The sequence below is a fragment of the Armigeres subalbatus genome, chromosome 3 (assembly GCF_024139115.2).
Source record: "Armigeres subalbatus isolate Guangzhou_Male chromosome 3, GZ_Asu_2, whole genome shotgun sequence".
Lineage (NCBI taxonomy): Eukaryota > Metazoa > Arthropoda > Insecta > Diptera > Culicidae > Armigeres > Armigeres subalbatus.
In genome coordinates, this window is record NC_085141.1 from 51,350,649 (window position 1) to 51,374,760 (window position 24,112).

Sequence of the window (24,112 nt, forward strand, 5' to 3'; positions counted from 1 at the left end):
CCGCGATCATCTGGATCATATGTTTCGAATCAAAACAAACACGATGCTACGCACACCAACATATCCAATGACAGATAGAACTGAAAATGTTTTTTTATTCAGGGTTCGGGTTGGCACTGACCCAGGTTTAAAAACGAATTCGACATAAGTTATTCAACGATGTCTGGACCTCAACGAAACTAATCAATCCTTCTCTGGTACTAACAATAAGCAAAATATTATCTTGTCAGTTCAATCAAATTTAATTGCCTATTTCCGGGGATTAAACCACCCGACTTGGACGTTAATTTACAATGTTATGAAAACTCATATGTGAATATGTACGTTATGTGGAAGATATTGATTTGATGTTCGAGTCCCATCGAAGGGAAAGTGTTTACCTCCAATACATTTTCCAAATCAATATCTTCCACATAACGTACATATTCACATATGAGTTTTCATAACATATTATCTTGTGTTATAGAGGTGGAGTTTTGCAATAGAGTAAAGGATGATATTAAATGGTTTCATGTCTCCCTATATAGACCATAATCTTGTTTAGGGAAGTAATCACATATTTTAAATAGTTTGTCCAGATATAAATAGGGGAAACCGCCAAATGTTGAACGGCTAATTTTGTCGCCTATTGTTGAACTCCCATAAGAAATGCACGTGCGTTCAACAATAGGCGAGGAAATTAGCCGTTCAACATTTGGCAAATTACCCTAACATGGTTTGATCTCACCGGGATAATAAGGGTTCCAGACATTCCTCACACGATGTCTATGATTGTGCCCAATTTCTGCAACCGTCCTCCTGGTCCCCAGCTCAATATGAAGTATCTTGTGACATGATAAATCTTCGATCTCCAAGTATTGCGTTTGCGGATCCAGTACAGCAAACAATCTTCACTGATAATCAATTTCATTTCACCGATAATCATATCCATTTTGATTTATTTTATATTTGGTTTTTTTTACAGGCGTTTTTTTATTTCACGACTTCTTCCAATCACGGCTAACTGCGATTCTTCAAATTCTCAAGTGTTATGGGTTCATCAAAAATCATAAAGTAATTAGGCTTAAAAAAAGTTCTGGACAAAATAGTCAAATGACATGCCAGATGACATTTTACAACGAATTGCACAGGCCAAATGGATTTCTTTCATAGTAAACCTAGTTTGCTGTTTAACATCACATGATCGAAAATATATCAAATGTATGTATCTCTATTATGTGAAAAAAAAATCGTCCGAACATCTGCGTCAAGATTCACCCATACACAGTATAGTACATCAATAACGTATCAGCTCTTACCGCTCTTACATCTCTAGTAGTCCTAAATCAGTTAAAAACTAATGATTCAAATATTCCTATTGAAAGGCCGGTAGACCGAATTGCTCCGGCTTAAATTCTTCCAGCGATTTCAAAACTACGGTGGCATGCTTCCGCTGGGCCTCTTCTATGTGCGGATCCGGCACCATGACGACCTGCATTCCGGCGGACACTCCCGCCGTTACTCCGTTCGGTGCATCCTCAAACACAAGGCACTGCAATAAAAAAAATATGTCACATGATTGATCGTCAAACAAGTAGCTCTGCCGAACTTGCCTGATCTGGAATGGGTTTGTCAGGGAAGCGTGAAGCGGCCACCAGGAAGATATCGGGTGCCGGTTTGCCCTCTTTAACCTCGGCGTCGGACGAACCCATGACTTTGTGGTGGAAGAGATCGAATACTTCCAAGTGATTTTTCGTTTTCACCTCTACTGAATCCAACCCGGAACTGGTGGCCAACGCGATGGGAACATTGTGCTGATGCAGATGTCTGACGAGGCGTTCCGCACCTGTAAGGACAATCGATTAGGTCTCACTTAGCTATGGACAAGGATTGCGCCAAAGGGCGAAAAACAATCTAGCAATTAAACACAGAGAAAATCAATTATTCAATACTCGTTAAATGAGAGTACCTCTCATTAGAGGAGCATCAGCGAGAGCCACTAGCTGTATCTCACGGAACTTTTTCAAGAATTCATCCACTGTACAGGACAGCTTCAGGTCATTGACTATGATCGATACGGTTCTCTGCTCGGTCGTACCCATGACCTTCATGCGGGTGGCCCACGGGTAGGTCGAGTTGTACGATTTGATCAGATCTCCTAATATCTTCTCGTAGATTTTCTCTGTATCTGTGAAAAAGAAGAAAAGAGAAATGCCGATTAGCTCGGTCGGTCTGGTGGCCGTGTCGTACCTGGCATCATCTTGCAGTTTCCCATCATCTGGTTGATTTTCTCGGTGGAAATTTCAACGTACTCTTCCGGAGTCATCGGCAGGTCCAGGGCTTTGATGATGGCCTCGGCGGCCGCTTCCCGCTGCAGGCCCATCACGCTTTGTTTGATTTCCCAGGTGTAGACCTTGCCGTACGGGTCGGCGATGCTCTGCGTCAGCTCCGTGTAGATTTTCTCGGTGTCTGCCAGGGGTGAACAATGAGGGTGATAATGTGGATGGAGAGTTTGAGGGACAAATTGTTTGCAAATGATTTAGGATGTAAGGAATGGATTGTTAGTCGCATTAACATGATAAAATGACGCTAATGGGATTATGTTTGAATTTACAGATTCAAATCTTTTATCACAATATCAATTTCATTTTTTTTTACACAGATGTGAGTGTAACAAAGTATTCCATTGACAGTCTGAAATAGACTATCATCTTGCATTTATTGCAGATACTCAAACTAATTCACCTGCCCAAAAAGTTCTAATTGGATCCCTACGTCCTATACTGATACTATTTGCATAAGAATCCTATGTCAGTTTTCTCCAAATTGAGTATTTTGCCGTTGAATATTTTAAACACGTTTTACTTTTTTTGTTGAAATATCTTGGCTGTGCATATGAACAGCACATAATTCGAAATGGACAAATTAATATGAAATTTGCAAAAAGAATACACAACTCGAACCCTCAACCTTCTACTCTCTACATAGGCGTGATAACCCCTTCACAGCAGGACCACTTAAATGTTACGTTTGCGGAAAAGCCATCAGAATCCGACTACCAACCTCCACAATTGTTAGTTTTTTTCAAATTGAATATCTTTCGGATGCTTGATTTGCCAAATCGTCACATGTGCTTTACTGTTGTTTACCCACAGTCAAGCGAGCCCACATTGTTTAGTATCGAGAATTGTCCATTTCGAAACATTTGCTGTGCACAGCCAAGATAATATTTAACCAAAAAATGATTTTCGTATGGCCGAGCCGAATAATATGCAATTAACGTTTCACATGTTCAAACACAAAAATATCTAATAAATTGATAAAATTTGCAATATTTTTGCGAATTTTACCAAGTATGGGTAAGAGGCCCCAAAACGCCCCCCGAGGCAAAACGACTTTCGGGTATTCACTTATATTTACCATGCTTGAGATAGCCTTAACAAAACTATAGACGCAAAGTTATGTAGGTTAGGCGAAAAAAGTGTCATAATAATCCAGTATGCGATCGATAGTGGCGGCGTGAGTTCCTTCCAATTTGACATTCAAGAGGTGGAAAACAATGGAACTCATCAAGTATGCCTTGATATTCAGAAAATTATACTCGTAAATAAACAAATCTCATCCAACATCACGGTATCCAGGGTTCTTAAATCACCTTGACGGTATCTAAAAAAATTGTCTCTTCCAATGGATCAATCAAGGTAACTCATTTAGCACTCACCGCATCAAAACAACGGCGGCACTGTATATGCATATTTCTATTCGTGTGTGTTTGACAGAACATGTCTACGGTGGCGCGATCTGTTCATTTCATAGCGGCGGTTTTAGCTTATTGATTGGTTCATTTTCCGATAATATTTTCATTGTTACCTAATAATTGCCTCTCTTATTTTATGTTTTTAATATTAAATAATTTTGACGAATCGAACGAAAATAACTGTTTTGTCAAGTACTTAATTTTTTGTCACGTGCTGCACAAGCAAGACTGAAATAGATTTAAGATATGCATCCATATATCACAAATGAAGTTTGTTATAGATCCAATAAGCGAATTGTTCCCGATTTGAATTATGTATAAAAGTACGAATGGTATTTTTATACATAACTAGCAGACCCGACTGTTGTGACCGGAGCAGAGAATGATACATGACCTTTCATTTTTGCTTCTATATTTCTTGACAATCATTGGAAGACTGATTTGCAGTTCTATTGGTTTGACATTCATGACAAATCAAAGCCCTCTATGGTATCTATTATTAATACTCTGTCTATCACTACATTACTTCCTTTTCTCTAATCTTCTACTTTTCTTCTATTTGTACAGAATTTGGCAATCTACATAATTAGAAACGAGTAGAGGCTTCCCTTTCCCATGGTTTAACTCATGAACGGATAATCAATTTGCCAGATTTCTCATCAGTTCAATTTGTTTTGAGTAATGCAATGTTAAAATTTAGAAAAGACATACTTTATTTGCATACAAGACATACAAGTTAGTTAGAAAATCGAAGAAAACAACGTACATAAGTTACTCTATAATTCGGAGCTACAAACAAAATGTCAGTTTCGAGTTAGTAATATTCAACATACAAATTCATCGTTATGTTCATCATCATCAATTATATTATAACTTTTTTTTATAACCAAAATTCCAAAAAATACGTAATCCAGGTTTTCATTATGAAACAGCTAATTTAAATGTTGATGACATGAAAAATGCAAATACACTGTTTCTTAGTTGTATTATTTTGTTACTCGTGGGTGCTTCTAATCTACATTGAAATATGTTTTTACTTTACTTTACATTCTAATTATTATTTTAATTTGTAAACTGATCGCAAGCTTTTATGGTGATTTTATCACATTTACATATCAAATGATAACTTAAAACGTCGTATGTGCAGCAAAATAATACTTTCCTATCTCGAGCCACTATACTTGAACTATATTCACGCATGTGATCATATTCAAAAGATTTTTGAAATCTTCCAAAAATGTAACGCGGACTTCATGGATATATTTCAGAAAAATGTGAAGTTAAAACAATTTTTATGTTATTCCATTTTTTAACTCTGCGATTTAGTCTATGATCTTATGCCCTAAAGAATGAGCGTTTGTCGTATGCCCAAAGTATTGTTTATTTTATAAATCCAAATCCATATAAATCCACGTAATACGAATGTTGTTGTATTCAGTTCAACAAAGATCGATATCTAAACAACTGTTCGCTTCAATATAGGAAATGATATCCATTATCGTCATCAAGTTAGTAATCGTTTGAAGAACTATATATCTCATGAAAGCAATCCGTTTTCTTTTCATTTGAGCTCCTCATAACTGACAAAAGCTTTCGATATAGCGATCGATACTCCGTCTACTACATATATCGAAGATGAACATCCGCAATCTTTTTCTGAATTATCAAAAGGACACTCTACCTTTCTGGCAGAGTCCAGTTCAATTGTGGTTCTCCACCTTCTCAATTGGACCAACCATCATAAAGATTCTCTGAGCCCCTAACAGGGACTATCTTTATTTTGTGACTACTAGATATTCCGCCTTCTCAATCGGACTTATCTGAATATGACTCTGCTTGGTAGGACTGCGTCACTCAACCTGAATGTAGGGCATCATTCGGGTACTTTGCTTTTTTACTCATTTATTTGTTGCAGTGCAACATTATAATCATAGAAATAGCCGAAGTAGTATTTGCTCCATTGATTTATTATTTTAAAGATAATTGTGCCAACCAATTTATTTTTCAACGAAAAAGCCTTTAAAACTGAATGTAATGATAACCTGTTGATACTTATCCTCATAGTTGAGTTTTTATACTGGCTATTAACCAAAACCCAATCTCATAAGCACAATTCCATTCCAAAGAAACTCACAACTACGACTCCCATCAGCACGCGGGTGTTGTCGTTATCTTCTCTTTCAAAGTATATGAACTGGAATGTCTCAATTTCTTGTTTATTGGAGTTCAGCATATTCTATAATCGTTATCATAGCTGCAAAGCAATATACAACTCAAAAAGCCAAATTTCTTCCGAACTTCATTTTTTTTTTCATAAACGCAGTAAATCGCAACCTAAATTTCGTGCATTGTTCCAGATGAAATCAAGTTTAATATTTTGATTTCATTTGAATTTCTTCCAATAATTTTTGAGTTCTACGTGGGGAGACTCGATTGCGCCAATGTTGTGACCGGAGCAGAGAATGATACATGACCTTTCATTTTTGCTTCTGTATTTCTTGACAATCATTGGAAGACTGATTTGCAGTTCTATTGGTTTGACATTCATGACAAACCAAAGCCTTCTATGGTATCTATTATTGATACTCTGTCTATCACTACACCGACGAACTTTGTTTCGCCTAAAATTGTTTTATTGTATGATTACCTCTTGAGTTATGCAGAAATTTATGTTTAATTTGTATGGGAGCCCCCCTTTCCAAAGGAGGGAGGGGGGAGAGAACCTTCCCCGGCCCCAAAAACATCTACATATAAATTTTCACGCCGATCGGTTCAGTGGTTTCGGAGTCTATAAGGTTCAGACAGACAGAAATTATTTTTTATGTATATAGATTTCCAAAAAAATATGTCCAGATAGATATAAAAATGGTATCGTAAAAAGTTAAATCACTTTTTTTTCATATATTTCATATTCATTTTGATGATCACGATTAAGTTCTTCCTGTTAAATAGATTATATTTTTGAGATATTCAAACACGTTTTGTTTGTAATGATCGAACTAATGACGTTCAAGACTTATTTCTGGAACGACAAGGAAGGCTCGTTTGATCATCACAAGCAGGGTTGCCACTACTTTTTGGGAAAAGTCTGGCATGCTACAAATTAAAAATCTGGCAAAATCTGGCGAAGAAATTCGTCTTTATCATTTTTTAGTCTATCTGTTTTTTTTTCTAATATTAATTTATATTTTTTTATTTTAAGAGATTTTAATTAAAAATGTCTATCTAATTCTAATTATTTTACCCATTTTAGAAAATTCTGTTTTGACCCTCTTTTGCTCTATGTTTATCAAAATTTATTCTTAAAAAGAATATATTTTTCCGCCTAAGATATTCGTTTAAACAATTTGATATTTGTAAAGATTAGCTCTGAAATATCTGAAAATTATAAAAATAATATAAATAATTAGGGGAACGGCTCCTGGACTTCATTTCATGGCTTCGATGTTCATCCCATCAATAACAAAGCAATGGAAAGGTATTTGATTTGTTTCTTATTTTTGTGATTTTTTTCAGCAGTTAGTACGCATGTTTACAGATAGAATCGACAAAATTGGTGCCGTATTTCTTTGTTCCGCGATGAGATGAATATATGTTCACTTAAATGGAGATTGGAACAGTTCCCCTATTGGTGAAACTTGACTTAATTCAGAATAACGGGGTTTTCTTTTATTTTGAATTTCTAAGTAACACTAAATGAAGTTCAAACCATTTTTAAATTGATCGATTAAAAAACAAACGGAGCTCGAATTAAAAATGGTCCACGGTACCCGTAAGCCCATAGGTATTCCAAAAAGAATTTTGATAAGCATAGTTAAGAGTTGAATATTTGTTAAAAGTGCCATCATATTTTTTTATGTCCATAATAGCAAAGGATTTTGAGTAACAAGCAGAGTGTTACAAGTCAATGAGAAGGGGTTAAGACAAGCATTTGTTACTCAGAGTACAATAATGAAAAGATTTGAACAAAATTGCGCTCTGAATATCATGAATTGACCACTTTTACGGAGGTTCCGGATTTTCGGTGGCCACTCAGATTTTTGACAACGGACCACGTCAATCATTCGCTATTCAGAGACGGATGAGTTTTATGAACTTTTCACTTTTACGTATGCCCCGAATCCTCCGTAGGACCTACGGTGGTCAATAAGATCCATCAAAAGAACTTTAATGATGTTTCGGATCTTCCAGAAGGACGCCGAATTGACGAATAACCTGGAAATGTGATAAGTCATGGAATTAGACAATGATTACATTTATTGGGATCATTGTTACAGAATGTTGTAAGCATTTACAGAACTCGAAACGCAAGAAACTACGCCAAAAATTAGCCTTAAAAGATTCCTTCAAAACCGATTTCTGGAAACCAGCATGGCCAAACTAAAATCCGGAACAACATCCGCGGAAACCATACCTTTACTTTATTTATAAAATATTGAAATTGATTCAAAAATGAGTTTTTGGAAGCGAGATGAAGTTGCGGTCAGATTTCAGTTATTGAATGAATATGAAAATAATAACTGAATGACTCATTAGAAATGTTTGAACATATTGATGCAGGTCATAATTAAAAAAAAATCTGTCTGAAATTTGAAATGTCTGGCATTTTTGGTGGTTTCTCTTTTTCTCTTTTTGCTGCCAAAAAGTCTGGCAGTGCCAGATATATCTGGCATAATGGCAACCCTGATCACAAGCAAAACTTGTTCGATTATTGCAAGAATATAATCAATTTAACAGGTAAAACTTAATCGTAATCGTCCAACTGTCACTACCAAGGTTTTTCCAAACAATTCGCGAATCATCGAATCGATGCCGAAAAAACTCCAAATTTTGTATTGTATTTTGTATTCAATAAATTAAACCCGTTAGCCCCGCCCCTTTGTGATCTGATATGGGTGTAAATATAATGTGCACTCATAACGATTAATGAAGGGGTGGGGCTAATGGAATTACTTCATTAGATATAAGAAAGCTGCTTTCCGGCGCGCGCGAGCCATTTTGATCAGGATTCCACAGACAACGGACCGTTCGGAGAATGACAAATTCTAAGAATCCTATGAAATTTTCTCGCAAGATTCTGAATTTAATTATGAGCTATTGTAATTAATGATTTGAGTGTATTACTTCTACGTGAAGGTAAACGATTTACAATAGTATAGAATTGATAGTTCCCCCAAGTAGCACTTGTAACAACTCTTAAATATAAAAAAATAAATGAAAGGTTACATAATGGTTGGATTTAGGATGCTTGAAACCTTCCAAGTCACGGTTGATTGCATTTGGGTAATTTTTCAGTCATCTTGAAACTAAATGTGTTATCAGTTTTTAAGCAGTTACAGGGTAATTGAATTGTAACCATAACATTGAACTGTCATAAGCACTCAAGTCACAATAAAGTTTTTAATTAGTTACCGAAAGACTATCTGGATAGTAGATGCCAAGTAACAAAAACAACACAATAATATCATGATATATAGTGGGGGAGCCTCCATCCTGATTTGAATTCCTAACACCATTGATGTCTGGTGCCGAATTATAATCTTGATGCAGAGATACTGCACATGCATACTTTTTTGTATGTTCACTAATTTGGACATGAATTTAATAATTAAAATAAAACACAATGCGAATTATTCCAAAAGTTGCCGAACGTCAAACGAAGCAAGTTACCCTGCAACATCAATAGCTATGGAAGCAAATTACAATGTAACTAAATTCAATGTTGAGCTGAGTCACATCAGTGTTGCAAAAAAAAAATTGTTACTAGTAACTAATCTTCGCAGGCGTACTAGTTACAATGTAACTTGTTTATGATTTGTAAAATTGATAGGTTACTTGTAACCCGTATGTAACGGATTTGTATAGCCCTATTTATATGATCAACACTGCATGTGAAATGATTTTGTCCATATCGGAAATCGTTGTATACTGAAAAATTTCATGTGCACTTAGAAAAACGAATTTCGGTATTATCGTTTACAGTACTAAAAATTATCGTCTAGTTTAATATTGTTTAGTGCACAGCAATTTGACAAAACTATGATTTGTCTTAACAGGCATTAGTTTTATAAAATAAGGTAGGTCGAACGTACTTGAGTGTTAACTCAATACAGTTACAGTTACCTCAAGTTAAAGTCTATCTACTGCCTAATACCTTTCCGAGCAAAGTCGACTTTTGCTTCTTTAAAAAATAATATCTCAGAAATTTGTATAGTTTTTTTTTACATAGCTGTTTTTTCCATAACTTTTTGACCCAAGAACAACAACAGTGCATTAATGATTAGATGCTCCTTTTCGACTAAAGTGCTTGTTGTATAAAATGTGGAAAAATACTTATCCGGCAGAATTTTTGTATCGATCTTCCTATGATATTACCAGTGGAAAAAAATTCCATTCCTATTTATAAAGGAAAACGAAACCCAAAGGTGTGCATAAGTGATGCTAAAATTATGTCATTTAAAAATTAATAATTATCTAACTACTAGCGAAAGAAACCCAGCTTTGCCCGGGTGTTGAAAATGTCACAATGAACTATTTGCAGCACCGCACTCTAGATCAATTTCCGTGCGTTTGTTTTGTTTTTCTCAACAACTGACCCAAAATAGTATTCTAATGATTTTTCATATTTCCTCTTTAAATTCACCAACTTTTTGTATATATAAACCTTGCGGATCCCAAAACGATTAAAAATCGGAAAAAATCTTGCAAATCGGTCAACCCGTTCGCGAGTTAAATCGTCAGGAAGGAAATCTCAACTCATTTTTATTATATAGATGAAGTGTTCGTTGAACAACTGCTTTTGAAAGATGTTGATAAATCTACGGCTTCCATAAGGGTCATGTTTTGGAATTGACAGTATGAAAAGTAAAAAATATAGAGATGCAAATTAGCAAGAAACGATTGAACCATACACGAACTTTCACGTAAGGCAGAAGCATTATCCAAATCCAAAGATCAGTACAATGAAAAATTACATAAGTTATCAAATCTTTTGAACTATCATGTATGCGGTCGTTTGATGAAATATGCTCGGAAATATGCCTATATAATATGTTTTTGGTAAAAGATTGATATAATAAATAAGAAAACGGCTGTTTCTATGAATCTACTTTTAATTTCAAATTCGAGATTTAGAGATTTAATAATGGAGACATTTTTTTTCTTTACTGTTATTGATACTTATTTAAGCACAAAAATGCATTCATGTTACTATAAATGATAAAACCTAAAAGTTGGTTTAACCGAGGGCGCGAGGTTTTTAGCTAGCTAAAATGATAGGTTTCACCAAAAATTCCATTCCACACATTAATCTCTGCCAATATCACATAAAAATATATCTTCGCATATAAACATTTACCATTTGTTATTTTAGATTCATGTCTTCAACTTTCTGATTACTGACATTCAATTTCAGTGACATTGTGACCAGATTTGTTTTATTTTCTTATTAAATACATAACAAAGTTTCATGACAACAAATAAAATGTTGACAAGTAGAAGTCACTAAATAGTTACAAAGTGGCAATCAAGACCAGAATGTTTCAGTTACTGTAACATGGAAATGTTACGGATTGATAACAGTGCAACTTAATGTGAGACCGTATAGTTAGTTACATAGTAGCTCAATTTTTTGCGCACACACACGTGCAACCAAAAACTAGTGTTACAAATACAGTTACAGTTATTAAAATTTCACATATAATTTTGTCGCATATCGATCACCGTAATTCAATTGTGACAATCTGTGCTACTTGGGCCGTTAGGATACGGCAGGCATGAAGAATGTTTTTATAGAAGTCGATTTGAAAGCGAGCAGGGCAATATTTGTGATGGTAGTTTGGCAGAAGGAAGGTCGTGCGATATCCTCCTGATGGTACATACGAAAATTGGTACGCTTTCAAATCAATGTTTGAAACCATCATGAATCGTTATCAGTCAGAGTCCCCTGCGATAAAGTTGTACCACCTCCGAAGTTCGTTGGTTGGTAAAGCAGCCGGCATCATAGATCAGGAGATAATCAACAATAACGATTATGTTGCAGCGTGGACTACTTTGATCGATCGATTTGAGGATAAACGGCTTATCATTGATAAGCATATCGATGCTCTCCTGGATCTCCCAAGAATGTGTGGTGAGAACGCCACCGATCTGCGTAAGCTGATAGACGTTTGTACTAAAAATGTTGATGCCCTCAAGAACCTAGATCTTCCTGTTGATGGATTGGGGGAAAGCATGCTGATAAACCGTATCGCAAAGAAACTAGACGATGAAACTCGTAAAGCGTGGGAACTCGATCAAGCTGGGAAGGACATGCCCGACTATGACTCTACGATGGACTTCTTAAGGGAACGATGCCGTGTATTGGAGAAAATACGCCCTGCAGACAAGCGAATAGTTAAATCATCAAAACCAGCGAAGCAGATATTTGAAATCAAACCCAAAGGAAGCAGTTTGGTGGCAACTTCCGATAAATGTCGCCAATGTTCTAACAACCACGAGTTATGGAAATGCGAAACCATCAAGAAAACTACCCTCGCAGATCGCTATTCGACATTACGACGAATCGGAGCATGTTTCAACTGTCTTCAAAAGGGACATCGTACTGTGGATTGCTCATCGGAGCATTCCTGTAAGAAATGTAGCAAACGACATCACACATTCCTACACCCAAACGAGAATTCGATGAAGAAGTACGAGCCACCTGTGTCAACCAGTGTACAGCTGAAGAAATTGGATGAAAGACACGAATCGGGGACCAGTTATGATGTTTTGAAAGCTGACGGAGCCAGAGAAGAGCATCGTTCCAATTTCTGTACTCGTCCGCAGTCAGGTAGGCAAATTTTGCTTTCAATGGCGGTAGTCCTAGTGTACGGTAGAGGCATCGATCCGTATCTGTGTAGAGTGTTACTTGACTCCGGTTCACATACAAATTTTGTATCTGAACAATTTGCAACACTGTTGGGATTAAAAAGGCAACCAGCAAACTATTCCATTAGTGGATTAAACGAAAGTGCGATTCAAAATACACACGAAATGGAGATCCCGGATAAGTGACTACTCCACATGTCTTGAATGTCTGGTTGTTCCAAAGATAACCGGAGATTTGCCAATTTCAAAAGTGGATCCTAAAACGATTGCTGTTCCAGCTAACATTAAACTAGCTGATCCGAGCTTCGGCATTCCAGATAAGGTTGACATGCTGCTAGGAGCGGAGGTGTTCTTTGATATGCTGATGTCCGGACGGGTTCAAGTACCGAACTGTGGTGCTGTATTTCAAGAAACTCAGTTTGGTTGGGTCCTTAGCGGATCGATTCCTGAGGAACAACCTGCAGCGCTTCGGTCGTTTTGTGTACGAGCAGAGGAAGATATCGAAGGACTTGTGAAGCTGTTTTGGGAAAACGAAACATATTGTGATCCTGTTCTACGGAATCAAACGAATGAAGAGGAATGCCTAAACCACTTCCAAGACACACACGAGCGTACCTCAGAAGGGCGGTACGTCGTTCAATTACCGTTCAATGAGTTGAAACACCAATTAGGAAACTCGCGAAAAATGGCAGAAAAACGTTTTCTAGCACTGGGAAGGAGACTGGATCGGGCCCCCGCGTTGAAGGAACAGTATATGGCGTTTCTACGTGAATACGAACTGCTAGGTCACATGGAACCGAGTGATGGTGCATACGATGAGAGTCAACTGGAGGGATATTATCTCTCTCATCACTATGTGTTGAAACCTAGCAGTACTACGACAAGACTCCGAGTAGTATTCGACGGTTCTGCTGAATCATCTACAGGGGTTTCGATCAACCACACACAGTTAACAGGACCAACCGTTCAAAATGATTTGATTAGCATCGTGTCAAACTTTAGAGTCTACAAATACGGAATTACGGCGGATATACCGAAAATGTATCGCCAAGTAGAGGTACATAGCAACGGCAGGCGATACCAGAAAATATTAAATAGATTCAGCAACGACCAGCCGCTTCAGACGTACATTTTGCGGACGGTGACATATGGATTGACATCGTCCCCATTCCTAGCCACAATGACATTACGACAGTTAGCTATAGATGAAGGACAACAATTTCCGTTGGCTGCTATTGCTGTGGAAAAATCGTTCTACATTGATGACGTCCTGACTGGAGCACACACATTGGAGGAGGCCCTAGAATTGAAAGATCAAATTATTAGATTATTGCAGAAGGGTGGCTTCAGTGTGCATAAAATTTGTTCCATTTCAGAGAATGTACTTCAGGATATTCCAAAGGAAATACAGTTATCAAGATCTTAGGTGTAGCCTGGTGTCCAAGGGAAATTTTTTTCACGTTTGTCGTTTCCATTGAAGAAACCGTTCAAACTGATAGGCTGACTAAATGAATGATTCTCAGCCAGATCGCGAAGATATTTGATCCTTTGGGTTTCGTAGGCCCAGTGGTTACAGCAGCAAAACTAATAATGCGGGAACTATGGTCGCTTAACCTAGATTGGGATCAGCCTGTATCAAGTCAGATGGCGAATTTTTGGACCGATTTCCGAAATCAACTTCATTGGCTCAATGAATTAACGATACCTAGATAGATTCTTGCGAACAAAATTTGAACAATAGAATTGCATGGATTTGCGGATGCATCCGATTTGGCGTATGGGGCTTGTTTGTATAGCAGGCTCGTGAGAAGCGACGGCACAGCAGAACTCAAACTGATATGCAGTAAATCTAGGATACTACCGAAGAAAAAGGGAAGCCAAAAGGAGATAACGACACCCGAGCGGAATTGTTGACAGCTCAGTTGCTGTCGAGGTTAACGGTTAAACAACTGAAGGCTCTTGATGTCAAATTCGAAACCATAATCCTCTGGAGCGACTCGCAGATAGTTTTGTGCTGGCTCACCAAATCGCCAGACGCTCTCGCTGTCTATGTCGGGAACAGGGTTCGTGAAATTCAAGAGTTAACCGAACCGTTTTTTTGGAAATATATCCCTTCCAAACTCAACCCAGCTGATTGCTTATCGCGAGGGGTAGAGCCGAAGAAATTGAAATCACACGAATTATGGTGGAATGGGCCACACATCTTAAGTCAAATCGAAGGACATTTCACCGAGCCAATACCTATCCTGGAGGAACAGCTGCCGGAGTTACGCAAAACAACGCTGATAGCTACGTCGAACATCCCTAGATTGAACTTGTTCAACCGAATAAGTCAATATTCAATTATACAACGTACAATGGCGTACGTTGTTCGATTTTGTGACCAAATCAACAGCGGCAGAACATCTATAACCAAAGGTTTACTTACCACAGTTGAAGTCTCACGAGCAACTACTTTGATTATTCGATTGGTGCAGAAGGAAGCGTTCAATAAAGAAATCTGCGCCCTGCAAGCCGACAAAGAGTTCAAATTTTCGACACGGAACTTAAGGCCCAAATTACGGTAATCCAGTCATTGACAAGAAAACAGCCACGTGCTTGTACCACCCCCAGGAAAAAATCCGAACTACATCAACATATATCAATACAATACATCAATACATCCGTGGGATGCTTCATTTGGATAAATTTCGTTATATTATTTGAAAAAATCTGCCTTTTGCTGTATTTGCAAATACCGGTTTGGATTTTGCTGGTCCCTTCCAGATACGTTCGAATGCAAAATTGAGGAGTGCTCCAACTTTGAAGGGTTATGTGTGCGTTTTTGTATGTATGGCGTACGTTTTGTGAGCCGCCGTGGCCTTGTGCATAAGCTGTATCGGATAACGCCACGAACTTTGAAGGAGCAAAAATTTAAATGAGACTCAGAAAAATATATTAAGCTCGTTTAGTGGAATGTATTAAACCGTCTAAGACGAATTAAGTACTGTCCATTTAATTCCACCAGTTAATTTTCGTTATCTTTGCAGATACGTATTTCGACCACAACTGTGTGGTCGTCTTCAGTGTCTTGTACTTGACTCGACTTGAAAGTACTTGAAAGTCGAGTCAAGTACAAGACACTGAAGACGACCACACAGTTGTGGTCGAAATACGTATCTGCAAAGATAACGAAAATTAACTGGTGGAATTAAATGGACAGTACTTAATTCGTCTTAGACGGTTTAAATGAGACTATTAGCATCGTTATTCCAGGAAGAACAACACCAGAAGAAGCTAAACGAGATCTGTACAGAACGCACAATCGAATGGTCTTTCATTCCGCCACGTAGTCCACACATGGGCGGAATATGGGAGGCCGGTGTGAAATCGGTGAAATCGCATTTTTAAATGGTCATGGCTGAAAACAAACTATCATTCGAACAATTTGCTACGGTCTTAGCCCAAATTGAGGGCATCCTTAATTCAAGGCCACTCTCTCCTTTGTCGAACGACCCAAACGACATTGCAGCCATCACACCGCTCACTTCCTAATCGGGAGAGAGTTTCAAGCAATTTGAAGGAAGATTGTCGAAATGGCAATTGGTTCAAGACATAAGAAAAAGATTCTGGAGGGTCTGGACTCAGGACTACTTGCACGAGCTGCAGCAGCTGCAAAGAGATTTCAAGCTTACCAAATTCGAAGTGGGCGCCTTAGTGCTCATTGTTGACGACAACAGCCCAACACTTCAATGGCAATTAGCACGTATAATAGAATTACACCAAGGAAATGACGGCCACACTCGCGTGGTTACTTTGCGTACGAAAAATGGAACGACGAAATGGGCTATCAAGAAAATTTGCGTATTACCTTTGGACAGCGAACCAGACCAGTAAACTAAACGAGAGTTGAAATTCATCAATTCCAACGGCCCGGACGATGTTGAAGCAAGCTAAGCCTCGTGTTGCTGGCAACCCAAGTGATATTCTGGTACAGCCTTTGTTTGGATGTACCCTTCTGGTACTCCATCGCTCTAATTCTTTTACATCATGTATACTACCAAGTTCAGAAAATAAATTGAGTGTTATTTGAATCGTTGATCAGACCAGACGCGTTTTCTTTACAGTCGCAAAAAGAACCTTTTCCGTTTTCTTACAGTCCACTGTCTCCCGAGCTCTTACATCGACAATAAATAGTTTAAAATCAGTATTTTCATATGAATACAAAGAAGCGTTGACTCATGCTTGATCTAATGGTCTAAAAAAATTGAAAATCCATCGAGAAACGGCTGAGATATTAAAGTTTAAAGTGTACCATATTTTCGTGACGGTCCCCGATTTTTGCAGTCGTAAAGTGTACCCCAATATCGAAAAGACAGACGTAGTCCTACGTCAAAAATAATAATTATAATGGTTCGATTACTTGGCTAAAATCTACAGAAAAAAAACACAGACGTAGTCCTACGTCAAAACGTTTTCTTGCCACGGCTCCGTGAGATGGTTGACGTTTTTTTTTCTCAAAAAATATTTGATTTTAAAGTACATATACTAGATGAGTTCCAATTTTTTCTACCTTTTGAATGTCAAATTCAATAGAACTCACGCCACCATTATGGATCACAAAATACTGGATAAAAAGAAATGTAGGAAAAATCTAAATTTTCCACATTTTGATGAAACATCTAATATTTCGGCTAGGCAAAACGCCCTAGTATAACTAACCTAAAATGTACTACGCGTCTCCACGTCTCTACGTCTCCATGCACTCCCCATAGCAGAATTCTGATTCGCCGACGCGTAGTGCGTTGTATCCTCAGAGCTGCCGGCTAAACGGCGTTTTGCCTTATGAGTTTTCCGGCAACGAAATATCACCACTTTTTTAAATGTGAATATTATCAATATGATTGAGATTTTTTCTAATTTTAATACGGCATCAGTTAGCTATATTGTTAAACTGTTGCGTGAGGTATTTCATGAAAACCGTAATAGCCAAGGCATGAAAGAAGTCTATGCTTAGCTAGGGCATATTTCCCTTTCTTCCCCTATGCTTTTTGTTTACATTGCTTTTGGCCTATAATAATACTGACACACCTATGGTACTTGTACCATGGTACAAGGAGACAAGAAAATTATTCCAAGACTATCTTTGATAAAGACAATAATCGGTACAATACTTGTACCACCAGTGTGTTATTAGTATAAAAGAAACAGGGGATCGCAGCAAGCCATGCGCGCGGATGATTGCTTTTGAATTTGCTGTCACGTTTTTGTTCGCTCCCGCAATAAATTAGTTCCTGATGTTTATATGTTGCATATGTAATAGAAGAAAAAAGTTGAAGTGATCTGAAGTTTGAAATTTACGCGTTTGGCGACCTTAAATAAAGTGTATTTCTCATTTGAGTGCGCGAAATCGTTTGTGTAGTTTGTAAACGGCGATGTCTTTGGTGAAATATGTATGGCTGTATGATAATATCAGAAATACATGGATCAATAACGAATTGCTCAGAATAGCTATGGAAGAATGAAGTGAATTGTTCGTAAACACTAGAATCGATCTTCGCTTCCTCAGTTCATTTATCCGGAATTGGATCAATTTGGTGAGATTATTTCAATACGTTTTTTTATATGATTCCAAAACTAAATGCAAACTGGATTCGAAAATCTGGAAGTTTGTTTATGGATCCATTATCCAATTGTAGGGGAAAGGGGTAGGGGAACTGTTCCGATTTCCATCTCACTGAACATATATTCATCTCATCGCAAAACAAAGAAATACCGCACCAATCTCGTCGCTTCTTTTTGCTAACACGCGTGCTCACTGCTGAAAAAAATCACAAAAATAATAAACAAACCAAATTCCTTTTCATTGCTTTGTTTTATATGGGATGGAAATAGGAGCTATGGGATGAAGTGCCGAACCGCTCCCCTAGCATAAACAGGCATAAACACCTTCTAATTCCCGGGCACAAGCTGACTTTATTAAAGACAACTTTCTGCTATAATTTCACTGCCGGACAGATTAAAAATACACACACAGTGCTTTTGAACTATAAAATGAAACATAATTATGTTAATTTTTTGTATAAAACGGTATCAGAGTCTGGAATGTGACTGTTATGCGAATAAATATCCAGATAGGGCATGGCAAATGCTGGGTAGTGCATACTATCAAGCATTTCGCGCACGGTAATGGCTGCCGTTTTTTTACACTTGACTGCCTAGAAAAGTGTCAAAAAACGGCAGCCATTACCGCGCGCGAAATGCTGGATTGGCACTTCGCGTATCTGAAGGAATAAAATAGACCCTACTTTGCGCACCTCAGCCTTTTACCCAGCAACTCCTATCCCTACCTCTTCGTGATGCTGTCCGAGATGCGAGCAACCTTAGGGAAGATCGGGTAACCAATCGGCATCGTAGCACTGCAGGAGGTTTGTTGGATGGGATAAATTGTCAGAACGTTTAGAGGTATTCATACCTTCTAACAGAGCTGCGGCAACATACTCGAACTGGGAATAGCTTTCATAGTGATGGGCGATATGCAATGGCGCGTGATCGGATGGTGACCAATCAATGAGAGAAAGTGCAGATTGAAAAACAATCGTTCCTGAAGTTTAGCATAAACAACGTCCACATCCCGGAAGCACTAATGATAAGGACGCATTCTACGCGCAGCTGGAACGTGACTACGACAGCTGCCGAAGCCACGACGTCAAAATCACCATAGGAGATTTGAACGCTCAGGTTGACCAAGAAAAGGAATTTAGACCTACTATTGGAAAGTTCTGCGCTCACCGGCTGACCAACGAAAATGGCCTTTCGCCGCCTCCAAGAATATGGCGATTAGCAGCACCTACTTCTAACACAACCCTCCGTGTCGGTACATCTGTAGATTACCACTACAGACAGAATAACAAATCGACGATCGTTCTGATTGACATTTCTCCGAGATTATGGACATGGCGCTAACATCGACTCGGACCACTATATAGTGATGGATAAACTGCGCTCAAAACTATCCGTCATCTACAATGTTCGGTACCGACGGCCAATGCGATACAAGCAAAGAAGCAACCTGATGTTGCCACTGCATACGCGCAGCATCTCGCTGTAGACGGAAATGGAGACAACAGATCCGCCTTTTTCAGGAAAAAAAAACGCCGCCTGGAAGAAGCGGCGCCATCCATCGGTTCCACCTGTGCAATTGCGATTGTTCTGGTTGATCACGGAGTAGCAACTACGAAATGCACGGTCATCATGCTCATGAAGTATGTTGATAATTACTGAAATTATCAACTAAAAAAATCGAAACCCTAGACAAAAATAAATCCGTTGGCGATATTTAAAATACGAATTGCTCGACCGTACACTTTTCTAGTTTACGCTTGCTTTGGACCGCTTAACTACCAGCATCATTGTTTGTATCATCGTCCATATGTTTTCTGCTCTCACAGTAGGTACACAACAACACTTCGCGTGCTTTATTATTATCAATATTCACTCCGTTCTCTATTTACGTGCCTATACGACGCGACGTTTATATCGCCAAGCAAACACCACCATGAAAACACGGTGAACAAGACTACGCTGCTCGTCATCGGAAGTTTACGGTTTGCACTCCCCTATTATGGCGAGAACTAGGTAGGTATATGAACGCGCATCGCGCATTTTCTCTCGCATTTGCACCAAGGTCAATTTTGCCACTGCAAGAGTGGTTGTGGATGCACCATCACTCAGTTTTCCCGTTCTGTGGAAAACCCATTACCCAATTTTCCATCGAATAGCTTCACTAGTGGGAAGGAGCCGGGTGCAAAAGTCAGCTGTTGGATCAATAGTTGAACATGTGAAAAAAAAATGATCGATAACCGCCGATGCAATACATGCTTCTAACTTACTGATTCTTTTGATTTTATGGTTATTTATTAAAGCATTATGAAAATGGTAGTTAATTGGAAATGATTTTATGGGAAGTGACATTCAGCAGGTCCGATTCCGCTAGACAAAGGATTTCCAAAACCGCCCAATCACCAGGTGCGAACGGGAAAGTGCAATACGGCAAGCCGCAATTCAAAGTGGTGCCAAGGAGCAATTATTAAGGATCCAGATGCAGAAGCAGTAGTTCACTTACCAAGCAGCAGCCCATCCATGTCGAAGATGCAGTGCGTTACTTTCCGGAAGTTGCTAGCCATTTTGCTGCCACCCGCGCCGAGAACCGAACCAGTACTGAAGAGTCGACTCATTTTCGCTAGGAGCTAGGATCGGCGCGACGCCAACGACGACGACGACGACATCGCGAACGGTCATGGAAATATACAAACGGGAAGAGAAGAAGTAAACCGCAGTTAGTAAGCATCAGCTCTATGTGTGTACCAGCTGACTATTTTAGTGTATAGGTAAAGCATCTATGATAGGTGATTTATAATTCTCGGATGCAGTGACACATTCGTCATCGATAATCGTCATTTTCTGAAACGTGGTCAGTGATACGTCGGTAGACTATAGGTCATACTCTACTGGCTAGACATAATTAACCTTCATGGGATATTCAAAAGTCAGAAATATGGAATGACATTGATGTAATAATTTAAACCAACTTTTAAATTGCTTTATAAGAAAACTGACAGTTTGTATTAGTGCAAAACATGTCAGTTAGGCATGGATAAATGAATAATGTATTATGAAGAAGGAATACCTACTTGATAATATTATGAATTGTCGGTAATTCATAATAAATTCTGGAATTTTGTAGAACAACGATTTTTGAGTAAAACAGTAGTTTTTAGGCACGGAAAGCTTGAAAATCAACATGGGTCAAAACCTAAACGAATTTAATCGCAATTTTACTGCCCACAATCGCATGAAACCCATAGGAAACCCAGCAAAGATGAGACTGATATGAGATCATAGGCAGTATAGAGCTAAACAAAACCTTTCGTTCAGCGTCTATAAATGTTGTTAAATGTTTTGGAAAATTGTAGCTCAATAACACTAAATTTGTCACGTTACAATTCATGCAAATTAGATGAAAATTTTACTAAAAACTTATTTTAGCATACAAATTGGGATTCTGGGCTGACCGATTGCATTAATGATATTTTTTGAACAGAATATTATTGTGGCAGCCAGTTGAAAGGAGAACTTCGAGGATTTTTTGAACGGTGATACCGAAGGTGTATTAAGATGGGCGAGTTCTCAATCAAAAGATTTTCCTGAAACATTTCTATTGATACAAACCCAATAAAAAACGACACGCCGAGGCACACCGCCGCTGCCAACGATTCTCGGTCTGCTGCATACCTTCAAACCGGGAACTCCTTCTACCTGTTTTTTTTTTCCTGAGACAACTGGCCGGGGTTCTGCCAAATCGCACCAAGTGCCAACAAAAAATTACAAAATTTTTCTACATAAACTTTTGCTTAGCAGATTTAATTGATTAAAAATGGAATTGGATTTTCCACTACCCCATAACTAAGGATATCCTACAACAAATGTGTGGATAAATTGATATGAAATGATTTCCGTTTTACCTTTACGATCCAAATATCACAAGTCAGTAAATAAACCGCTTGGTGAGTTTTGGCAGAGCCCCGACCAACTAAAAATCGTAAATTCGTTGCAATCTTTGATGTCGACGAGAATCTTTATGTCGAACTACAGTCGCCTCTCCACATCTCGATATAGAAGAGACCATCGAGATAAGGAGAGATCAAGGAATGGAAGAAAAATTTAAATAGATACCTACTAGATCCAAAAAAGCCCGTTGCTATGAAAAAAGACAACAAAATCAAATGTCATTTCTGGTTTCTGTCAAATTGTCCCAAATTGGTCTAGTAGTCTAGACGAGGGGGACGCCACTTTGCGATTGCACACTTAATCACTGCGAGTTCTTATAAAATTCTGGTCGAAAATCCATCGCTTTTATTATCGCAACTAATCGCTAAGTGAATCGCATAATCGCGTCCCATCGCGCTTTATCGCAACTGTTTATTGCTCGAATCGTAAGTTGCGATCCATTGTTACCAGAGTAACCAACCAAACTTGTTTTGTTTATTTCGAGTAGGTAAATTCACTGGCATCGGTGACAACTGAAAATTTTAACCCCGCAAGGACACCGACGTATTAATGTCCATGGGCCTCGGCTTCTCGCTTTTGCCGGTAAATGCCCTAGCAGCATGGTGACAAAAAAATCGGCTTCGGAAGCGCTTTCGTAATCGTCGGTGGTATGGACTGGCCACAATCGTTAGATGTCAAAAGATGTTCCGGAATCATATGTCCGAACACGGGCGATTAGCGAGAAACGATCTATTCAATTAACAATGTAGTTTACGTGATGGTATGGAATAAACAGAATGCTCAGTGAGCTCGGACATTTTTTTTTTTTAATTTACGCGGGCAATTCTCCAAATGATTTTAGTAGGTCCCCAGCAGAGGTTTGTGATTTCCAACAGCTCACAAACATCAGCCTCGATCTGCCTTTCGGTGAGGTCCTCCAAGGCTGGGTTTACGAAGCCAGTCTTCTCTAGAATTCTTTCAAATGGGATGGTATGGTACTGGAGTGTACCTTTCCATATTCTTTAAAAAATAGTCTGCTGGTTTATTATATTACTGTTTATTATCATCCATTTGAGAAACATAATCAACAATCATTACCTCCGGATTATCCATGTCGGACGTCGTGTTAGGTAGAATTTCTTGAACATCCTGTGTTGGTATAAGGTTCTGCACAGATCTATCATAGATGTCCAACCAAGTGACCAACTGGAACGCCGAAGAGGGTGATCAGTGTGGAAAACACTCCGATTAAAATCCGGACCACAAACAGTTTTATAATCTTAGGTCTTCTGTAGAGTCTACCGAATATCCAAATGGAACGCTGCGGCGAGCAGAGAAGAACGCACCGGAACATGGACACTGACAGAAGCTCGCATTTTCCGTAGATAGCCAAACAAGGGACTAACGAAACGCGGAACTGCAGACAAGCAGCAAAGAACACACCGGAAGGACCCGGAACTCCGTCAACTCAAGTAAAATTGTTATTGAAAAGCGAAATTGTTGTGAAAATATACTGATCGAAAATCGGACAGCAAGAAATGTCATTCTTTTTTGACAGTCAAAATTTTCGAGCAGTTTCCTTCTGTCAACGCATTTATCGCATCATTATCGCGCTTTCATCGCGATTAATCGCGCTAATCGCAGGTGAAAAGTTTCATCGCAAAGAAAATCATTCTAATCGCAAAAATCTTTGTTCCAAGGAAGCTTCATCTACGGCTCATCGTGGAAGTGGCGCACCCCTCGAGTCTAGAAATTTGAATGTAACGACAAAGGGAGAGAAAATCCTGATAGAGAACATCGAGATATAGAGAGTCGACTGTATAATAAATTTTTGTTCAATTTCTGTGCAATTCGATTAATGAAACTGTGATTATCAGCCGATCGCCGTTGCAGCATGACTTGGTTGAATGACATTCTACCAAGCCACCAATGATTACTTTGTCTCAACATCTCAGGTCCCAACCAAAAATATTTGATGAC

The 24,112-nt window shown here is 38.5% G+C and overlaps 1 protein-coding gene across 2 annotated transcripts in view; it reads right to left on the minus strand.

The window, feature by feature from the left end:
• Window positions 1-1,168: 1,168 nt before the first annotated feature.
• Window positions 1,169-24,112, minus strand: part of LOC134228097 (probable pseudouridine-5'-phosphatase) — a 47,180-nt gene continuing 24,236 nt past the window's right edge. The window contains exons 2-5 of one of the 2 annotated variants that reach the window (XM_062709883.1): window positions 20,709-20,832; window positions 2,230-2,448; window positions 1,593-1,825; window positions 1,169-1,531 (exon numbers count right to left, since the gene is read on the minus strand). In XM_062709883.1, coding sequence (XP_062565867.1) covers window positions 1,355-1,531; window positions 1,593-1,825; window positions 2,230-2,448; window positions 20,709-20,820 — 741 coding nt within the window. In that variant the 5' untranslated portion in view covers window positions 20,821-20,832 and the 3' untranslated portion in view covers window positions 1,169-1,354. Of the gene's footprint in view, window positions 1,532-1,592; window positions 1,826-1,948; window positions 2,168-2,229; window positions 2,449-20,708; window positions 20,833-24,112 lie in introns of both variants that reach the window. The other variant, XM_062709882.1, reaches the window with a different exon arrangement.